At 41.3% G+C, this 22,219-nt stretch overlaps 1 protein-coding gene across 8 annotated transcripts in view; it reads left to right on the top strand.

Moving 5' to 3' along the window:
• PRICKLE1 (prickle planar cell polarity protein 1) overlaps nt 1-21,479 on the top strand; it is a 117,472-nt gene extending 95,993 nt beyond the window's left edge. For 6 of the 8 annotated variants that reach the window (XM_049882861.1, XM_049882865.1, XM_049882866.1 and 3 more), the window contains exons 2-8: nt 8,499-8,684; nt 10,744-10,857; nt 11,481-11,618; nt 12,239-12,442; nt 14,091-14,277; nt 15,101-15,964; nt 18,096-21,479. In XM_049882861.1, coding sequence (XP_049738818.1) covers nt 8,553-8,684; nt 10,744-10,857; nt 11,481-11,618; nt 12,239-12,442; nt 14,091-14,277; nt 15,101-15,964; nt 18,096-18,955 — 2,499 coding nt within the window. In that variant the 5' untranslated portion in view covers nt 8,499-8,552 and the 3' untranslated portion in view covers nt 18,956-21,479. The remainder of the gene's footprint in view (nt 1-8,498; nt 8,685-10,743; nt 10,858-11,480; nt 11,619-12,238; nt 12,443-14,090; nt 14,278-15,100; nt 15,965-18,095) is intronic. The other 2 variants (XM_049882867.1, XM_049882864.1) reach the window with 1 other exon arrangement.
• Nucleotides 21,480-22,219: the final 740 nt, after the last annotated feature.

Raw genomic sequence — 22,219 nt, 5'->3', positions numbered from 1 at the left:
GTGTAAACCAGGCTATGTGTAGAATTTGTTTTTACAACTCGAGTCTTGTGACTTCTCAAACACTTTGTTGAAGTGTTTTTCTCTGGAAACTTGTTTCAAATGAGTGCTGTAAGTTTCACAAAGAGGAGTGTTGTTCAGGAGCCAACAGGTGACAGGGTGAAACCTGAGTCTGTGTGTACATTGGAGTCAAATCTGGCTGCTGTTTCCTTGGGCCGCTGTTTAAAATAGAAATTCAGAAAATCAATAGGAGAGTGACTGGAACACGATTTTGAGAACAAAACCTGCACCCCCCATTATGGGAAATAGTGATCTCATTAGAATAGTGCCTCCCATGGGGAGCCTCACGCCTTAGCGTGCGGTTCGGATTTTGTCTTTATATACCAGCTGACTGCCAAATAACCTGACCCCAAAAGCGTCGCTCTGGCAAAGGATCATGCTTTGTCATCATGTTTCCTGCTTTTGTTAAGCTGTCTGTCTTACTGTCGTGGAATGTATTTGTGCAAGAAATCAGAATGTTTTGAAATCCTGCAGAGTCCCCCATTTCCTCTTGGATAAATGGATAGCTTCTTGGCAGTTGGGTGGTACATGACAGGCCACTCAGCTGTTGGTAAATGTAAGTTTGGTGGAGGTTTACCTGGAAAACGCAGAAAATACCAAAGGGCACATGGCCTTATGTCACTAATTGCTAATATGAAGTACTTTCAGTAAAGGAATGTTTCATAAGTAGTATCTTTGAGTAGATAACTTTATTATGCTTTTATTTTACATTTATCTTTATAGTTCATTTCAATATAAGTGAAATTGAATTGGGCTCTCTTGGCAGTGGCTTGTCTTTAGCAGACAGTAGGTACTGAGAGCTCTTTGGGGGTGTGAAAATTTTAAAGAGGCTACAGTTCAGTGTCTCTTTCCTATGAAATTCAAATCTTGGTTGTAATAGTTTTGATACCTGTGGCTTTACAAGGTCTCTTGATTTAACATTTAAGTTAAGGACATCATAAATGAGGAAGTGTGTATATCCATAAGAATTGTATATTTTGTGTATTGGAAAGAAAGAAAATGTTACAGGTTTCTGTAATACCAAATTTGTTTTGTGGTTACATTTAATTTATCTGCACATTTAGTCCGGAAGAATTAGAGTAGCTTTTGAATGGGTCTGTGTAATCTGCATCCTCTATGCACTTGTTAACAAGCATGTTAACAAAGAAGTTGTTAAACAGTTTGTGGCCCACAGGATGGCACTTAGCAGCAGGGGACAACTAGGGGATGTTAGCTCAACTGAGTTTACAAATCTGTATCTCTCCTGGTTTTTGGTGATCCAAGAATTTCTAACTTCCCTTCACACATGAAATGCGTTTTCATTGGGATCTTCCAATGCTGTGGTAATTTCGACATAGGAGCTGGATTGGAATTTTATTGGGAAAAGCATTTGTAATAAGGAATATGGTCTTAGACTTCATGTTCAAAAGCAGGCACCAAAAATTAATTATTCCCTTTTCAATTTGCATGATTCTGATTTGATTTGGTGATTTGGTCCAAGTAAATGATAAATTAATAGGAACCTTACCAGAACTGATATACAGTTATAACCTCACTATGTGTCAGATTGAACTCATTCTCCCCAATGCCTCAAATCCTCACTTGCTTTCTGATTTGCCTATATAGTATTTCTGCATTGGTAAATCACATTTCAGTCTCTAGTACTCAAAACTATGTCTTTGACTTAGTTCTCCTCTTTCCTATTGGTTCCTTTTACGTTCTGAACACCTCTGGGTGGGATCTGAACCACCAGTCTTTCAGCTAGTAGTTCAGCACGTAACCATTTGTGCCACCCACGAACTCCAAATTCACACACATACCAGCATTAAACAAAGCAAGGAAACGTATATTACAGTTTTGGAAATATTCTTATCACAGTATCTTTGTTTATTTTTAAAGTTCTGGATTTTTAAGGATTGTCAGTTATCTTCTTTTTGGTATTCCCCAGAACTGCTCAATAATGACCTTTAAATATGAGGATGAATGAATGAATGGAGTGAGTGAATTGGAAAGTAAATTTTATGAGGAACCCCTTATTACATCTCAGTTTTGGATGAATGGGATTGTACTCTAATTTGGGTAACAAGTGGCACCTCACAGCCAAGCATCTACTAAAAAAAAGTGCTCACAATTGTCACTCTACCTAAGGCAATTGGAAAGGCCCTGCCATGCCCCATAGACCATTATACATGCTGTGTGTGTGTGTCTATGTGTGCTGGTGTGGGATGTTACGTAGATACTGGTTAGAAGCTGCCTCCAGGGCAACTGGAAATGGCAGCCAACAATTTAGCAGAATAAGACACAGCTCTTCAGGAGGCTGGAACCCTCCTGAACGCAAAAAGAAGATGAAGTCCAGGTGTCAACATTCGATTTTTGTTTATTATTAACATGTTCCTACTCTGGACTTTGCTAGTCAACCTCAAGAAAATCTATGTAGCCATAGTGGAAGTAAGAATGCCAGTTGGTGCGTTCCAATGGTACTGGGTAATTCTTTGTAGTCATATAATTCTTTTCTTCCTTAAAACTCTTTCCAGTCCTTAGAGCATCTTTGGTAAATAGAGTTGTCACTTTTGAAGAACTAGGTCCCAAGATATTTGGTGACTTGTCAAAGGTATGACATCTTAAGGGCTGAGTTTACTGAATGCTGAGAGCACTAGATTCTATTTCCTATGTATTGCCCCTATCCCTTGAGTCAGATGTTCTCTTGACAATTATACGATGATTGAGAAGTCATATATCTACTAAGCTGTTCGTCTCTTGAGGTTTTTTGTTTTTTTTTTGCAGGGCAAGAAGTAGCTATTTAACTATTTTGAAGGAAGAGGGGAGAGAAAGGACAAAGGAGAGAAAGGGAACTGTTCCAGTATTGGTTGCATGGCTTGAACAGGATACCCCCATGCCTGTTTCCTGTCTTTCTAGGAAAGAAGTATCCCAGCTCTCTCTTCCTAACCTCAGGCCTCATTCTCACCTTCCTTGTGTCCAACCCCTTCTGTGTGTCATTCATTTCTCTTCTTGACTCTTTTAGTCTTCTCTTCAAAATATTATCTACAAAGACCTCACAACCTTCTAGAATTTAGTTTAGATACCCATTTTCTTTGCTTGACTACAGGGCCACCTTGGACGGTGTTGTTGGTTATTAAAGGTTTTGCTATCTCTACATATTTTCTGAATGGTCAGACTCTGTGTTTGGAACATGAACAAACTCATCCTTGACATAATAAAAACGATTTTACGTTCTTTTCCCCATGAGATGAGACCTATTTACATCTGTAATAATAAAGAGACATTGAAGAGATGTGGCCCTACGGATTCATTTCCTTAACAGGGGCAAGGCTAGTACAGGATTGGTCAGTGAATAGTTGTCATTCATTTAGGATTAAGCTCAATCCATTTATTACAGCATTTCAAGACTAAGACAGTAATAAAGAATACCAATGGTTTGAGCTATCTTGATTTGTTATTCTGTTTCTGTCCAACATCAACATGATGCCATGCATGTAGTTTTTTTAAATAAACATTTTTAAAAAGACGTCATGTTTCATTTAATTGTGGATATGTAAGAAAATGTTTAAAAAATATTCACTCTCAAATGGTTCTCACAAAAGTGTGTGTGTGAGAGAGAATATGGTAAAGCCAGGGTTTTGAACCGGTTAGTTCCTGTTTGAACCCCGGCTGAGAATCTGCATTTCCAACAAGTTCCCAGGCTATGCTAATGATGCTGCTTAGGGACCAATTCTGAGAAGCACTAGTAGAGCAGTTACCCTGTGCCATCAAGTGGATTCTGACTCACAGTGACCATATCAAACCAAAACCAGAGCCGTCGTGGTAGAGTCAATTCCAATTCATGGCAACTTTACAGAACAGAATAGAACTGCCCCATAGGGTTTCCAAGGAGCGGCTGTTGGATTCAAACAGCTGACCTTTTGGTACATGCCTTAGCCCTAAACCACTGTGCCACCAAGGCTCCATGGGGCACTAATTCTTAAAATTTATTGTACGTAATATTCACCTGTGGATCTTTTTAAACTGTAGATTCTGGTTCAGTTTATCTGGGGTAGAAATGTAAATTTTCCACTGGGGTTCCAACCAGAATGAACTGGTTCAAAGCCCTGGATAAAGCAAATGGAGCAAAATGTCCACAATTGGTGAATCTGAGTAATGGATATATGCAGGAGTTTCTTTTACTATTCTGGCAACTTATCCGAAGTTTGAAATTATATCAAAATAAAATTTACCAAAAAAATAAAAGTGTTGGACAGGGCAGGGCAACTATTGTCCATCTAAGGGCAGTTCTGCAAAAGAGAGGAAAAAAAAAAAGGCATCCTGAAGAAAATACATTTCACTCAGTATCATAACCCGAATTTGGACTTCTAGTTCTCGTTGACGGAGGAGAAATTCATTATAATTCAACTTATTTGTAAACCTGATTTGTGTCCCTATTTCACATGATTAACCTTAAGAGGCAACACCTGAAAATGAAGTTAATAGAATTTTTCTATTTGATCTCAATTACCCATGGTCTCATGTTTGGTCTAAAAGATGGCATTTTGGCGGACCAAACATATCCACATTTAGATGTCATTAAGAAGACCCTTCTTCATGACTGAAAGCTTAGCAATGGCAAGGGTCCTCTCTTCCTTTTGTGCTGTCAAAGCAACTATGTTGCAGTAATTCAGATGCATAAAGCTAGACATTCCCTGGATGGTGCAAATGAGAAAGGTTTGAGGCTCTAGTCCACCTAGAGGCACCTCTAAAGAAAGGCTTTGTGGTCTACTTCCAGAAAATCAGCCATTGAAAACCCTGTGGAGGAAATCGAAGTCTCAGAGAAGAAACTAGTCTACAGGGCTGATAGCCTACACAAGCCATAGCCTCATCTACCCTGAGACCAGAAGAACTAGATGATGCTTGCCTACTACTGCCAATTGTTCTGATAAAGGCCACGGTAGATGGACCTGGATAGAATGGGATAAAAACGCAGAACAGACTCAAATTTTTAAAAAGTCCAGACTTACTGGACCAGTTGAGACTGGAGGATTCCCTGAGACTGTTGCCCTGAAATACTCTTTAAACTCTGAAACTATCCCAACTTTTAGTGAAATAAAGATTGGCACACAAAATTAAAGGGTATCCCGCATGAGTATGGGGCTCCATTAAAAAAATCATCTGTATGAGACCAAAAGGTCAACAATTACTCTAAAGCAAAGATGAGAAAACAAGGGGGCAGGGAAACTAGATACTGGAGATGGAACAATCAGAATGTGATTAACGAGAATGTTGACACATTGTGAGAAATGTAATGTCACTGAACAATTGGTGTAGAAATTGTCAAATGGGAACCTAATTCACTATGTAAACTTTTACCAAACATACAATCAAATATTACTTAAAAAAAGAAAGAAAAGAAAACCCTATAGAGCACAGTTCTACTGACACATGACTTCAGTGTAGTTTGTTGGAAGGCTGGTATAAATGGTTTTTTTTTGCTTGTTTTAGATGTAGAAAACCAAAACCCACTGCCATCGAGTCGATTCCAGCTCATAGTGACCCCATAGGGTTTCCAATGCTGTAAATCTCTATGGAAGCCAACACCGTATCTCTCTCCTGCAGGAGACACTGGTGGTTTCAAACCACCAACCTTTCAGTTAGCAGTTGATCACTTTAACCACTGCACCACCAGGGCTCCTTTTAGATGTATATTCTACTTAAAATGCCTCCTGTGGGAAGAGTGGACTGTGTGCCATCCACTTATGTCATTGCAGGTCTGCAGTACAGTAGCATAGGTAGTTCACCAAAGAAAAGAAAATTGGCCCAGTCAAGTCCCACCCCTAGGAGGCAGTGTAGTGCTATAGGGGTTGAAGATCACAGACTGAAATCAGACAGCTTGGGTCTTAAGGGTCTCACTCTTGCCAACTTATTGACCTCGGACAATTGACCTAAGGCAGATAAATGACTCTGAGGCTCAGTTTCCCCATCTGTTAAGTGAGATACCTGCCTCATCCGGTTGGTTAATACAGGAATTAAATACCATAACACTGGTAGCGCCAGGCTGCATACAGAAGAGTAAATCAGCTGTTAGAGTGGGAACAAATGAAACTGGAAGCCATGCCTGGTAAAAATGACTTTGTCACTAATGCCCCTTCAGTTGTACTCTTCACGCTGTCAATATGTAAAGAGCAGATGGAAAAATCAGTCCTCAGTGTCGTTTGCTGAAAGGCTGGGATGATCTTGTGGGAGTTGTAGGTTTGAGAGGGGACCAGCACATCCAGAGGATTGGGGGAAGGGGGATCATGGCAAGTTGATTTACCTTGATTAGGGTAGTAATTTACTGTACATTTTCCACAAAAGGCTAATCAAGGAGTACAGCTAGAAACATAATTCAGGTCTTTGGCAATCTGCAGCTTTGTGCTGGCTTGGAATATCTGTAGTTTGTTTTAATTTGTGATGTTTTCTTTTATAACATTGTGACATTTAGTTTTTAGTTTCTGTTTAATATTTCTGTCCTTGGTAAGTTTCTTGAGTGTGAATACCTTGGTGTCTCCCTCCCCAGCCAGATTTGGCAAGGGACAAGTGGTCCTATTTCATGTTCCAGGTTAAATCGCACTGAAGGCACCTGTTTTCCTGGTGAAGGTTTTTGAGTTCCTGATTAAATTCTTAACCTCCAATTCTCTGCCTTTGACATGTGGGAGTTGTTTTTTTCAAAACAAAGGGAAAGACCAGATCCAAGAAAATTTCTGACTTTGATTAACACATCCTTTTTTATTGAGGAACGTGCTTATGTTTAGAAAGCTTTTTCTAAGTCAAGACATGAATGAATTGCACCTGTGTGAAAATGACTTGTTTAAAAGGTCATAACCTCCTAGTGGTAGCAAAGGAAATGAGGTCATCTTTACTTTTTGTTCAGGGTGAATGAAAGTTAAATTTACTAGTTGGAATATCTACTGTGTGGCGTGGCTTCTACTTCTAGTAAAGGTTGTAGAAATTGGAGGTTTGGCCGTCATTTTTGAAGTTTGTCTTTTTTTTTTTTAATGCCCTTTGATTTCCATATATAAACCATAAATTTCAGTAACCATTGGTTTTAATAGTTAATATTTCCTAACTCTTACTAAAAATTGAAGTTGACAGTACCTAACGATGACAACTCTAGTTGTATTGAGAAAGTCGCTGAAAAATGACATAGTCCTGGCCTGCAAGTGTTTAGATTTTCACTTCTTTTCTCCCGTATTTAAGCAAGTGAGAGAATTTATTAAAGCAGAAGTGTTTTCGGAAGTCTGACATGTCAGGCATCTAGTCTGACTAGATTAAAAGTTTCTTAGCTCTGTGACGTCAAGCAAGTTCACTTCCCTGAACCGTGTTTCTCTAAAATGATTGGGTTGGATATTTATGATTTTCTTTAAATCTTTTTTTTGGAAAGGAGTAGATATAAAAAGCTACATCTGGTTCTGAAAGTTCTGCATCCTTTTTTTTTTTTATTACCTTCTTAGTGTCTTGGGAGGAGGGGCAGAGGGCTGGAGGGAAGATAAACAAAGTTCCTGGATGGTAAGACAGGGGATGTTGTCTTGATGCCCTCGTAGCCCCTTGATCTGAGGAGGTTTTTGTTCAGAGAAGGATTTACATCTTACTTTGCCCATTCGCTGACTGCCAGCGTATTTCACACATCACAGGTATTGCATAGGATACCTATAGGGTCGCTACGAGTCAGAGTGGACTTGATGGCAATGGTGTTTTTTTGTTTTGTTTTTTAGCTACTGCGTAATTTTTCAACTGATGTTTGTTTATAATGCAAACATTGATAGTCACCAAGCTGGATTTTATTTTAACCTAGAGCTTCTAGCAGACTTTAGCCCCTAGATAGTAAACACTTGAGAATTTAATGCCATAAAAACACTTAATTTCTGTTTTAGTGAGTCGACTAAGTTTAGTGTCTTAACAAAACTTTATCAGAAGTCTGAAGCCTAAGCTGTTTGGCCTAGTGGACCACTCTGCAGCCTGTGCCGGCCGCACTGTCTTGTCAGGAAAATCACTTAGGTATGTGGGGTCTGGAGCCATTTTTCATGGGGTCGAGTAGTGGGCAAGGCTAGTGGTGCTTTTCCTTCTACACTTCAGGGCTGCACAGCGATTTCATTTGTGGGAAGTTAGAAAGTCAACAAAGCTATTTTCTTGAAAACGTTTCTAATGAATAGTGTGTAGAGAGGCACCCACTAAAGGCACCTGGACATGAGCTAGATTTGGTGGCATTTTCTGGAACACTGAGCTGATAAGGATGCCATTTCCTAATTGTATAGCCCTAGAGTTTAAGTTAGAGTTTAAGTTTCAGTGGGCTTGGGGGAAAGGAGTGGTGACACCAGTCATTTGGTTACTTACTGTGACCCCAGTTGTGTGTAAATGGGCGCTCAATAAAAACTGGAGGGAAAGAGTAATGAGCTTAGGTTTTCAATGTCTTTCTTTTTTTCTTACGTTGTCTACAGCAGCCATTGCTTGATGTCCTGGGATTGAGGAATTAGCGTTTTAACTTTATTATTATGCCATTGGAGATGGAACCGAAAATGAGCAAACTCGCCTTTGGGTGTCAGAGAAGTTCCACTTCGGATGATGACTCCGGCTGTGCGCTGGAGGAGTATGCCTGGGTCCCTCCGGGCCTCAGACCGGAACAGGTAGGGACCTCATCACCTTAGGCTTTCTACTGGTTTTTAAATGATTTAATTTTTTTTTTTTTTTTTAATTTACAGAACAAACTGCAACTCTCTTTTTGCTTTTTAAGGTCATACTTGGTTTCTAGATGAAAGCTTTCCATTTCTTTTGCACTCATGGAGCCAGAAGGCTGATAATGATGCTGTCTTTGTCCTAATGTATAAAACCCAGAGTACTACATGCATTTGTTAGGTGTATTTCTGAAGAGTAGCTTTGGAGGGTGTGAGAGGAATTTAACCTTTTTAAAACTTCAATAACAACAACAAAAAGGTAATAAAAAGGGAAGAGGAAAGTTCCATGCCAGTTCCCAGGAGTGGATTTGCTTTGGAAGAGCAGGTCTGCAGAGCTACAAGAAGTAATCTGAAGTGTTAACTGCTGAGAAATTTGACCTTTGATCACTTTGCATATAGAAGAGTACTGTCACTACACAATGTTTATTGAGAAAAAGAGAAATAATTTTGTGTTTTGGTTGTATTGTTATTTTAGGGAAGATGAGACCATATCTACATGCCTATTTTTATTTTCAGAAATCCTTATGATGATGAAATTGTTTAAAATTGCTGGTGCCAGATATTATACAAGGGCAAAGGCAAGGTTTGAAATAAAAGGTGACAACTGGGTGTGTGGTTGCTTCTGAGTTTTGCTGATGATTTCCATTTGGTGGGAACTACTTTGAGAATTGTTGTTAGCTGCCATCAAGTCTGTCCCCAGCTCACGGTGACCCATGCACAACAGAACAAAATGCTGTGTAGTGCGGTGCCATTCCCATGCTTGGTAGTAAAATGGACCATTGTGATCTGTAGGGTTTTCACTGGCTGATGTTTGGAAGTAGATCACCAGGCCTTTCTTCCTAGTCTGTCTCAGTCTAGAAGCACTGCTGAAATCTGGTCAACATAGCAATATGCAGGCTTCCAATTTTTTTTTTTTTTACTGACAGACAGGTGGTGGCTGTGTTCAAGGTGCTTTGGCCAAGAATTAAACTCGAGTCTCCTGTGTGGAAGGTGAATTCTACTACTGAACTGCCATTGCCCCCCAGGCTCCTTTGAGCATAGGGTGTCCTTACCCACCCAGGGCCTAGCACAGTACCTGGTGCACGAAAAACCAGTATTCAGGAAGTGTTCATAACTGCAAAAAGTTTCTATAGCTGACAGAATGGGGGGCAGAGAGTCCTGGTGCAGCAGTTGGAAAAGCAATATTTTGGCAAACTATTTACTAAGAGAGAAGTTTTTCTTGAAGCTCTAGAGTGGGTAGGTTTTGTGTGATACTAAGATCTTGAAGCAGACAGGCCCCACATTCCCTAATCTCTTATCAGTTTTCCTTGAATCACTTTCACTCTTTCTTTCTCAGCCTTGCAATATTCTTTGCAGTGCTCATTGAGGGATGTTCCTTTAAATACAACAGAAAAGAAAAAAATTTTTTTGAGTTCTCCTTTCAAGCTGAACTAAGTACAGCTCCATATGGCTCCTTTCTAGTGTCCTTTGGGAACGGACTCCAGGTATTTAGAAAACAGAAGCAAGGAAAGGTGATGCTTGAGAGAACCTGATAAGGGAGAGTTTACAGAGTTTAACAAAACAGCTTTTGTCTTCGTAACGTGTAAGATTCAGAGAGCAAATTGAAGGTGTTTATGTAGTGGCTGATTTTGGACGGTGTGACCCAGCCTGTGTGGTCATTTGCAGAATTCACCCAGGACATTCAGCTGATCTGTTGGCTGACCCTTGGAAGATTGGCTGAGGAGTAATAGCATTAAATGTGCATATTTTATGGTGCATAATTTATGATGTCCCTAATTGTCACTACAAATTACATTCCTGAAGAGCAATTTAGCAGCTGGGTGCTAGTTATCTGAAGGTTCGCAGTTCTGCTGAGTTAGCTCAGCTGGTCTTCTCATTAGCTACAAGAGGCCAAATCGTGTCAGAGGCCAAATCCTTGGACCTAAAGGGAAAAGTCACTTTTTAAAAGCCTGAATAAGCCAAGGTGTTCCGTTTCCATACACTGATGTCACTCTCTACATCTCTTACCCAGATCCAGCTTTATTTTGCTTGCTTACCAGAGGAAAAGGTTCCTTATGTTAACAGTCCTGGAGAGAAACATCGGATTAAACAGCTTTTGTACCAGTTGCCACCGCATGATAATGAGGTAAAATAACAAGACGGAGGCGAAATTAGAAAAAAGAGAAAATACACGATAAGCGTTGAGATGCCATTCGTTAACCACATTGGTTAGGGCTCTCCTCGCCTTTCTTCAGTTAAAATTTGGCTAGAGTATACAGCTTTCCATTCTTTCAGAGAAGAGGGTGTTAGTGCAATAAACTTAACACAAGTCGGTTTTTATAGTGTTTGCAGCCACCCACCAATTATCAGGAGCCAACAAATTCCTGAGATTTCACTGCCCCTGCCACAGGGTGAATGCTTTATGGTAGTTGAGGCCTGAGGATGAAGTGACTGCCTGTAGAATTTCAAGTGCAAGTGGCAGTTACCAAGTTTAACCCTTTTGTAGACAGGTTAATGTTTTACATGGTTTTTAATGTCTCTGCCGATATGGGTTTAAATATTTATTAAAAAAAATTGTTCCTTCCAATTGCACTTCCCTTTTGCTAGAGAGGCTGAGCGATGTAGGCATGGTGTCACATTGAAACTGGGGATTCATGAGGCAGGCCAGCTAAACTTGCTGTTTTATGGCATGGAAATCTAACTCTGGAAATGAAGAATTGGTGAGGAAGGCCACTCCAGTGTGGTGTTTCTGCTTTCCTCTCGGTGCAGGTGCGGTATTGCCAGTCTTTGAGTGAAGAAGAGAAGAAGGAGCTGCAGGTGTTCAGCGCACAGCGGAAGAAAGAAGCCCTCGGAAGAGGAACGATCAAACTTTTGTCCAGAGCAGTTATGCACGCCGTCTGTGAGCAGGTAACCCTTTGTAGGATCGGTAGCCCGTGGCAGTGGCCTGGATGGAATAAGTTGGGAGTGTAGGTGGCAGGGCTGGCACAGACACGGGCCTCAAGAGTCTCCAAAAAGTGAGAGAAAGAATGACAGCCTATTGTTTATTACATATGGATTAATCTTAACAACTGACTCCACCTCAGTGTATGGCAGTGGGAGCCACTCCGCCTTATATAAGGTAAACACAGGATAAAGGCCTGCCTTTTGTGGGATCCTGGCAGGGAGGGGGGTGCTAGGGCACACCTGATTTTTAAAAAATGCAGAGACATAATGAAGACATTCAGACCCTTCCTGGCAGCTCTGAGTAGGAAATGTATCCAACAGGAGGCCGGCTCCGGAAAACCACTGTTAATGTGAATCCCATTAAATGGCGCTTAGAGACAGTGGAGCCTCATAGTATACCTGAGCATGTTCACTGCAGCTGAGAGCCACAGTAAGGCAGCATTAAAGAGCCATTTAATCACCAACAGGAGGGGGACAAAACAAAAGCTTTCATGTCCAGTGTGGCGTTTTGTGTAACGTGGGAAAGGCTGAGCACCCCAACGTTTAAAAAGGATCATTTTCAATTTGAATTCTTTTGTTTTTAGTGTGGGTTGAAGATAAATGGAGGTGAAATTGCCGTGTTTGCCTCTCGCGCGGGCCCTGGAGTATGCTGGCACCCATCCTGTTTTGTCTGCTTCACGTGTAATGAGCTGCTGGTCGACCTCATCTATTTTTATCAGGATGGAAAAATTCACTGTGGCAGGCACCATGCTGAACTGCTCAAACCACGGTGCTCAGCATGTGACGAGGTAAAAGAGTTCATCCCTTAACACTGGAAAAAATGAGCTTCCAGCAAGCCAGTATTCCACTGGTCATATCTAAGCAAAATATAAACATCTCCTGGTTTTTGCTCTATGTGTAGATTTTAAAGATAATCCTTGTACATTCATATAATGGAATAATATTTAGCTAATAAAAGGCAAGTGTCTTTGTGCATTGATAAGTTTGATATCCTTGATGTATTGCAAGGAAAAATACGTTACAGAAGAATATGTAGCAGATGATCTTATTTTTATTAAATAAAGAAAAACAACATAGTACCCATATTTATATAAGTGCAGAAGAAAGATGGAAAGACACATGCTAGGCTAACAGTTGTTAACCCGCAGGGCCTGTGGAACAGGATGGTGGTGTGAAAGGAAACTTTTTTTTTTCTTTAAGCTTTTTATTTTAAAATAATTTTAGATTTACAGAAGAGTTGCAAAGAGATTACAGAGATTTCCTGTATATTCTTCTCCCAGCTTCCCCTAATGTCAACATCTTACATAACGATGGTACATTTATCAAAACCAAGACATTAATATTGGTAGAATGCCATTAACTAAACTATAAACTTATTTAGATTTTCCACTAGTGACCTCTCTCTATTCCAAGATCCAGTCCAGGCTACCTCCTTGAATTTATTCGTCCTATCTCGGGCCCACGCCTCCCGCCGGTCTCGGACCCTCGGGCCCCACGGCCGCGGAACCGGGGACGAGCGGGCGCGGCGGCGACGGGGCGGCGTTGGATTTTTGTTTGTTTGTTCTCCCCCCATAGCTCCTTTTTCTCTCTTTTTTTTTTCTTGCTTCCCCCCACCTCCTCGGCCACCGCGGCCCCGTCATCCTCCCTCCTCTCCGCGGACTCCAGGTCGACCAGGCCCTCCCTCTCTCTCCCTTTCTCCCCCCCCCCCCCCCCCCGTCTCCCTCTCTCTCTCCTCTCTCTCTCCTCTCTCTCTCCTCTCTCCCCCTCTCTCCGCCTCTCCCCCTTCTCCCCGTCTCTGTCTGTCCCTCCCCCTCCCCCCTCCCCTCTCCCTTATCTCCTTAGTCGTCTTCAATCTGCAGCAGTGAACTTTCAGTTTCTACTAATAGATTTCTTGATTTTTAAATATTTTTTCAACAAGGTGCTGTTTCAAAATTTTTTCGAAACCAAAAATATAAAAAACTTGAAGTCTTTGAACTAGAGATGGCCACTAGGTCAAACAAAGCACACAAATGCTGGTCACATAACATGGCATCCATATGGCTGTGATTGTGTTGCCTCCACAGACAATTTTTATACATTTTTTTTCTATTACAACACACACAGATCATATCAGAGTGTTCTTTGTCAGACTGTACCAACAGAGTGCTATTGGGGGGTCAAAAATATGACCAAATGAATTAGCTCCAATGTAGAAATATGTTTTATTTTTTAAAGTTTAAGTGGGCAGTTAGATTCTTTTTTTTTAACATTATCAATTTCTGCTCTTGTTTTTTAACAAAATGAAATTAGATTTCAGCTTGTGGCTGTATAAGAAACCAAGTTAGCTGTAGACGTGATTCTTTTAAGATCCAGTGTGTCTGTTCGTTGCCCAGAAAACATGCAGTTACCAGGCCTTCAACAATAGCTCACAAATGATTTTCTTTCATGTTTTTAAAGATCATCTTTGCTGATGAGTGCACAGAAGCTGAGGGCCGCCACTGGCACATGAAACACTTTTGCTGCCTTGAGTGTGAAACGGTCCTAGGAGGCCAGAGATACATCATGAAGGATGGCCGCCCTTTCTGCTGTGGCTGTTTTGAGTCTCTCTATGCAGAATACTGTGAAACCTGCGGGGAGCACATTGGTGAGTGCAGCCTTTCCATCTCGTCACATATCCATTAGTCTGTCTCTGATCATCCACCGTCCTCTTTTTTTCTTGAATTCTTCTATTGAGGCATAATTTACGTACAGTGTTGAGGTGTACGTTTCTGAAATGTTTGGTGAGTTTTTGACAAATGGATATATAGTCGATTCTCATTATTTGCGGCAGTTTTGTTCTACTGGGGCAGTGGAGGCACAATGGTTAAAATTCTCACCTTCCAGGCAGGAGGCCCAGGTTTGATTCCTAGCCAGTGCACCTCAAGCATAGCCACTACCTGTCTGTCAGTGGAGCCTTTCATATTGCTCTGATGCTGAGCAGGCTTCAGCAGAGTGTCCAGACTGAGACAGGCTAGTCAGAAAGGCCTGGCAATCTACGTCTGAAAATCAGCCAGTGAAAACCATCTGTATCGTCATGGTCTAATCCCATTGTGCACGGGGTCGCCATGAGTTGGGGACCAACTTAACAGCAGCATGTCCTAGGAGGGAGTACGGAGCCAGCCTTGTTTGACCTCAGCTGGGAACACACACACAGCGCTGCACATGTCTGTGAATGACTGCGAAAGCACCATGAGTGTTGACTTTGGAGTCACAGATAAATTTTAGTGAGTAGGCAAATTTGTAAATACAGAATCCTGCGAATAACGAGGGTCGACTGTACCTGTATAACCCACACCCCATCAACATTCAGTCATTTTCATCACCCCAGAGAGTTCCTGCATGTCCACAGTCCTTATTTCCTGTCTGTGTCTCTCTTCTTCGTGTCAAGCTGAACTATATATAACCTGTCCTATCCTTTGTCAAAACAGGTGTCGATCACGCCCAGATGACCTATGATGGGCAGCACTGGCACGCGACAGAAGCCTGCTTTTCTTGTGCCCAGTGTAAAGCCTCTTTGTTGGGATGTCCCTTCCTTCCGAAACAAGGTCAGATTTACTGCTCAAAAACGTGCAGCCTTGGTGAGGACGTCCACGCCTCTGATTCCTCCGACTCTGCATTCCAGTCAGCTCGCTCCAGAGACTCCAGAAGAAGTGTCCGAATGGGGAAGAGCAGTCGCTCAGCAGATCAGTGCAGACAGTCTCTGCTCTTGTCCCCTGCTCTGAACTACAAGTTTCCTGGACTTTCAGGCAATGCAGATGATACTCTTTCTCGGAAATTGGATGATTTGAGTCTTACCAGGCAAGGAGCAAGTTTTGTCAATGAAGAATTTTGGAAAGGCAGAGTAGAGCATGAAGCCCCAGAAGACCCTGAAGAATGGGCTGAGCATGAAGATTATATGACCCAGCTCCTCCTCAAGTTTGGTGATAAAAGCCTCTTTCAGCAACAGCCCAATGAGATGGATATTCGAGCCAGTGAGCATTGGATATCTGATAACATGGTTAAAAATAAGACCGAGTTAAAGCAAAATAACCAGAGCCTTGCAAGTAAAAAATACCAGTCTGACATGTATTGGGCACAGTCACAGGATGGACTGGGTGATTCTGCTTATGGCAGCCACCCAGGCCCTGCAAGCAGTAGAAGGCTCCAGGAACTGGATCTGGACCATGGGGCTTCGGGATATAATCATGATCAAACACAGTGGTATGAAGATTCCCTGGAGTGTCTGTCAGACTTGAAACCAGAACAAAGTGTTCGGGATTCTATGGATTCCTTGGCTTTGTCTAATATCACGGGTATGTAATCTAGGGACTAGGGGGTATTTGAAGGAGTAGGCACTAAAAAGTGTACTTAAAAAGTTACAGTTCAGCACCAGTGGGAATGTTACTTAAAACCATAAACCAAGGGAAGGAAGGAGTTGCAGTTAAATGTCAGACACTACAGCAGTCCCATATGTACATATGCATGCGTGCATACGTGTGTGGCATGTGTAAGCTACATTTTCAGCACAACCCTCTGGGATAGGTATTACCCATGTTTTAAAGAGGAAGAATTAGATTAAAAACTTGATTGAAATCAGAGTTAATAAATGGTGGAGCAGGGATTTGAACCCAGGCCTCTCTGATTCCCAAGATTTTCTCCTACAGATTATAGAAATAAGACATTTTAGCTATGTTTAACTAGCGTCGGTATTTTTATGGTTATAAAGTAAACTTACATAAGTCTGTGACCACTACCAAGTTAACCTGTGCAGTGGTCTCTTGGGCAAGAAGGTAATGTGTACACCCTAATTAATGTTTTTGAATAATAGAGTATGCAGCTGGATTGTGTTGACAGATGCTGTACTCTTTGGATTTCGCTATATGAATTTGAAGATACTGAAATTGGCCTGCACACTTTATATGCTCCTAACATTTTTACATTTTCCTGAATTGCCCTGTGGCCATGGATAGCTTAAAAAATAGCTACACAGATTTTACTTGAAGTATAAAATAATTTCACTCTAATGTTTTCAAAACACATCCAGATCCACATTTTGTCCTTAAAACAAAAGGACAAATCCACGTTTTGTCCTTAAAACAACCCTCAGCTGTATAGAGTAAATGATATATTGCATCTCATAGATGAAGAAACTTGAATTACCAGGAGGTCAAATATGCCCAACATTACATAGGTTTTAAAGGCAAGATTGGGCCTAGAACCCAGCTTTCCTAAATCTCATATTTGCAGTAAGCCTTTGGGTACAGAAATGTTGCTGTTACCTGGCTGGTCTTGTAGTTAAACTTACAGCGTCCAGTCCTTTCATAAAGGTTTTGTTAACTACAACAGACAGGAAGGGCCTTAGTGGCTGCCCACTACCAAAAGTGACCCTGTGCCAGGTGCTGCAGCTACAAGGAGGGATAAGATAATGCTACCCTCCCGGCTTCTACAGACTTGTCAAAGATAACAGAGGGAACTTGAGGAGGAATGGTGGGTGAAACTAAGTTACTGACCACCTCCTTTGTGCCAGACACTATGCTAGGTGTCTTAACAACTGATATCAAAAATAGACATCATTAGGTAGAAGTTTAAGTGTTAGGGTTGATATTCTTTAACAATATTAGGCTGAAAAACAGGCTCCCTTTAGAAAATACTGACAGTACTTCACAGCCCTCCCTATTGTGTCTTACAGTCTGTTGGGATATCTTACCTTACCTGGGCCCTGGTATAAGCAAAGGAGAGCAATATCAGCTTTGAGAAAAAAATTTAGAATAAGGCTAATCTGGTAGTGGTATATTATTTTATGGATTGAAGGGGGAGAAGACTGGATGAAGATCAAGGGTTGGCAAACTTCTTCTCTTAAAGGGTCACATAGTACTATGTGGGCCATACAATCTCTGTTGCAATTACTCAACTCTACCATTGTAGCAGGCAAAAATACACAATACATAAACAAATGGGTATGGCTGTGTTCCAATAATATTTTTACAAAACTGACTACAGGCTAGATTTGGCCCTGGATTTGGCCAAGTCCTCCCCGTCTTACACCTCGTTATAAATGGTATTCATGTGGATACAAAAGAAGGGGTGGATTTGAGAGATTCCCAGATGAAGCAATCTGGCTTTAATGGATTGAGGGGCAAAGCTTCTACACCTTAGGTTAAGAAACTAATGAATTGGCTTCTATGAAGAGCTTTAAATTTTTGCTGCTCTTGCCATGTGCTGTAACTAGTCTTTGGCTCCAAAACAGCTGAGCTTATACAAGAGACCGTGCCCCTTGTATTGATAATAAAATTCTTAACTCTTCTCAGTTAGTATATGTGCAAGTTGGTTTCCCCAGAGGGTGTTAATCAGATATTAAAAATTTGATTTCAGTAGCTTGTTTATGATAATTGTTAGACTATTAAGATTATTGGGACTCACATCTTGCCACGTCTTCTCTTCTAGGGGCTTCAGTGGACGGGGAAAGTAAGCCAAGGCCATCATTATATTCTCTGCAAAACTTTGAGGAAATGGAGGCAGAGGATTGTGAAAAAATGAGCAATATGGGAACTCTGAACTCCTCCATGCTTCACAGGAGTGCAGAGTCCTTGAAGAGTCTAAGTTCAGAGCTGTGTCCAGAAAAAATCATGCCTGAAGAGAAACCAGTGCATCTGCCAGTGCTCAGAAGATCCAAGTCCCAGTCCAGACCACAGCAGGTCAAGTTTTCGGATGACGTCATTGACAATGGAAATTATGACAACATTGAAATTCGGCAGCCTCCAATGAGTGAAAGGACTCGGAGACGGGTCTACCACTTCGAAGAGAGGGGATCCAGGTCTCATCATCATCATCGCCGCAGAAGAAGTAGGAAGTCTCGCTCTGACAACGCTCTGAATCTTGTTACAGAGAGAAAATACTCCCCTAAGGACAGGCTGCGGCTTTACACCCCAGATAACTATGAGAAATTCATACAGAATAAAAGTGCCCGGGAGATCCAAGCGTACATACAGAATGCTGATCTCTATGGGCAGTATGCCCATGCCACTTCCGACTACGCACTACAGACCCCGGGAATGAACCGGTTCCTGGGACTCTATGGTGAGGATGATGATTCCTGGTGTTCTTCCTCCTCCTCTTCCGACTCAGAAGAAGAAGGTTATTTTCTTGGACAACCAATCCCTCAGCCACGGCCACAGAGATACGCCTACTATACAGATGACCTTTCTAGTCCAACTTCTGCACTCCCCACCCCTCAGTTTGGTCAGAGGACAACTAAATCCAAGAAGAAAAAGGGACACAAGGGCAAAAACTGTATTATTTCGTAACCTAGTAGCTGTGGAGATGATTTGTTTAAATTTAGCCATTAACCATCTGAACATCGTACCTTTTTTCTCTTCCATAGGAAAGTTGCTAAAATAGTTGAAAGTGCTTTGCCCATGTAAATGAGAACCCAGCTGCTGTTTACACTGTCAGATTAACATTTGGAAGATGAAATTTCTCCAGCTTATCCTCCTCGGATGTTGCCAGGTTTACGTGACATCTTGTGCCTCTCGGGTACATTACAGTTTTATAGAGCTGCTTTGGTCTCTGATCCCTGAGAGAATATTCAAGAAACTGTCTCAAGGTGAACAGATGGAGATGTTGATTTTAGAAGATGGAGAACTTCGGCCACCTTTGTAAAGCAATAGTGTTTGTCATTCCTGTTAGCCCTGTTGGCTTGGGTCCTGATCAGTTTGTCTTGTTGTGAGGCATGCACATAGTTACACTGACCTAGCTAACACTGTGCGCCGTATTGTGCGAGGCCAACTTGTCCCCTTTCAGCCCTCATTAGCCAGCTAAGGAACACTCCCCTAAGAAGTATTAGCTCCAGCTACAGATTAAAAAAAAAAAAAATCATTGCTATTTATAATGTAGTATTTCATAGACTTAAGTGTATTCCTAATTTAACGGTGCAAATAGTAGTGTACATATTGTACAGTCCAGATTTTAAAGCTGATATTTTTATATCCCTGAATTGCAAGATGTTTGTTACACTGCAGTACTAGATTTGTTAGGGACCCAGAAACAGCATTTATGGATGAAATGATGGCTTGTATTTTAGTCAGGAGTTATAAGCTTAGACGGTCAAATTTATATTGCCTAGTGATGGAAAGTTCAGGTTTGTTTGGTTTTTTTTTTTTCCCCAATATTAAAAAGGCTCTGTATGCATGGTGGGGCTATGTAAATACTCTTTAAAACCTATGGCCCTATTAATCTTACGAGTGTTATTTATGGGTCAAGCAATGTAAACTGTATAAATGTAAAAACAAAAAAACCCACACATACCCCTGGAATATATGGTAAAACAAGTAGAAGCTGTTTGGGAGAGTAGCTCCCCCTCCCCTTTGGGAGTGAGGGGTGCCTTTCACTTTCCGCAAGGTGGTGATTATCTCCTGGGGTGAGGGAAGAGACCAAAACTACAAGGACCTGCTATTTGTAGCAGATGACTTTGTAGATGTATTATGTGAGGAGAGGTTATTCTTTTTTATCCCTCCCTTCTAGCTAATTTGTTGGCCTTTAACAGCAATTCTGAAAACTGACTCTTCTGGTTATGTTTTTCTTTTAAAATCTTTAAATTAGAGGATGGTGTGCCACTGCTATTCAAGTTAAGTATGAGGTTCTAGTTCAAGGGAAAATTATGTTGGATTTGAACTAATGAGTTTATATTTTGATATGTGCCATTCTTGCACATATGTTTCAGTTCTAACTAAAGGTCCTAGCGGCATCTCAGGACCTTTAGGGAGGTATTTAATAAATGCTTAATAAATAACAAACTACATTTCTGAATACAAATCTTTGCAAATGTGTCCAGATAACTTCCATTTTGCTCATCTGTTCATGCATGATTTATTTTGCAGTCTTTCTGTCATTAACCAAACACCATTTGACTCCTGTGTGTCCAGTCATCCCAACTACTAGGTAGGACATAAAGCCCAAAAACTGAACCCACTGCTCTGGCGTCAGTTCTGACTCATAGTGATCTTATAAGGCAGAGTGGAACTGCCCCCTGGGGTTTCCAAGGCTGTAATCTTTATGGAAGCAGACTGCCACATCTTTCACCCGTGGAGGAGCTGGTGGGCTCGAACTGCCAACCTTTTAGATAGCAGGCAAGCGCTTAACCACTGCGCCACCAGGGCTCCTTAAGTAGAACTTGAAAAACAAAAACCGAAAACTTGAAAACCAAAAATAACCAAACCAGTTGCTATCGAGTCAGTTCCAACTCATGGCAACCCCAGTGTGTGTCACAGTAGAACTGTGCTCCATAGGGTTTTCAGTGGCTGAGTTTTCAGGAGCAGTCCACCAGGCCTTCCTTTGGAGGTTCCTCTGGGTAGACTTGACTGTCAAACTTTTGGTTAGCAGCCGAGCATGTCAACCGATTGTATCACCCACAGTTTCCTATAGGACTTGCAACTGAGCAAATTTGTTCTTACTTACTGGAGTCAGGGAAAACCTGCTAGGCCTTGAGGTGGAAGGACATCAATTCCATCAATTCAATAGGGAAACCAGTAGTTCAGCACCCCTCCCCTCCCCAGCACCAGGTAAGAGTAAGGCTTTGTATCTGGGCTAGACAGACCCTGTCTAAAATGCACCAATAGTGGAAAAGCTCTGTACTCAATAATTACATCATCGTGTTCTGGTCTGGTGCATTTAAAAAACATTGGTAATGAAGCACATGGTAAAAAGTTCAAACAAGACAAAAGGTAAGCGGTGAAGCGTCTCCTTTCCACTCTTTAATTCCCAATCCTCCAGTTCCCTTCCTCAGACCTACAGTTATCCATTTTTTAGTGTATCATCGCATGAGATGTTGAAAGTATATTTATATAAATGTCTCTCTTAGAAGTGGTTAGCAAACTGTATGCACTGTGACTTGTTTTGACTTTATATATAGATACACCACGTGATTACCTATCGGTCTACCTCATTCTTTCATTGACTGCATAATACCCCACTATTTGGATATATCATCATTTATTTAACCAGTCCCCTAGTGTGACTTGAATCCCCTTATCCTTACCCTACGCTGGCGCATATGCACCTAAATTTTTAGCAGCAGAATTGCAAGGACAAAGGTTATGCATTTAAACTGTGATGGATGTTGCCAGTTTTCCTCCAAAAGAAATTCTGCTGCTTTACACTTACACTAACGATGTATGAGTGTTGGCACCATCACAACTCCACATAATGTGTTAGCAAACTTCTTGCTTTTGAAGACCCTTTCAGAACCTATGCTGCAAATAGTAGGCAGCCATTTAGAAAAGGCTGTTGCAGCATGTTGCTTAAAAAGAATGGACAACAAATTAGTAAATAGGTGAAACGTAATCTGGAGGAAATGCAGGGATAAGCTGAAGGCATTGTCCTCAGTAGTTTTCAAGTCACTCTCAGAAGGTGCCTTTACTTCCAGTAACAACTACCCTGGTCATCTCTTCATTTTTTAACATTAGGGTTGTATAGATCGCTAAAGGTGTAAGGAAGTGCAAAAGTGTTTATTCACAATGATAATATGAACCTTCAGGCTTTTAGTTCCTGGCTTGTAAGCAATAACAAGAAGA

Source organism: Elephas maximus, chromosome 4, assembly GCF_024166365.1.
Source record: "Elephas maximus indicus isolate mEleMax1 chromosome 4, mEleMax1 primary haplotype, whole genome shotgun sequence".
NCBI classification, from domain to species: Eukaryota; Metazoa; Chordata; class Mammalia; order Proboscidea; family Elephantidae; genus Elephas; species Elephas maximus.
The sequence above is the reverse complement of the archived record's forward strand: the minus strand, read 5'-3'. Positions and strand labels throughout refer to the sequence as shown.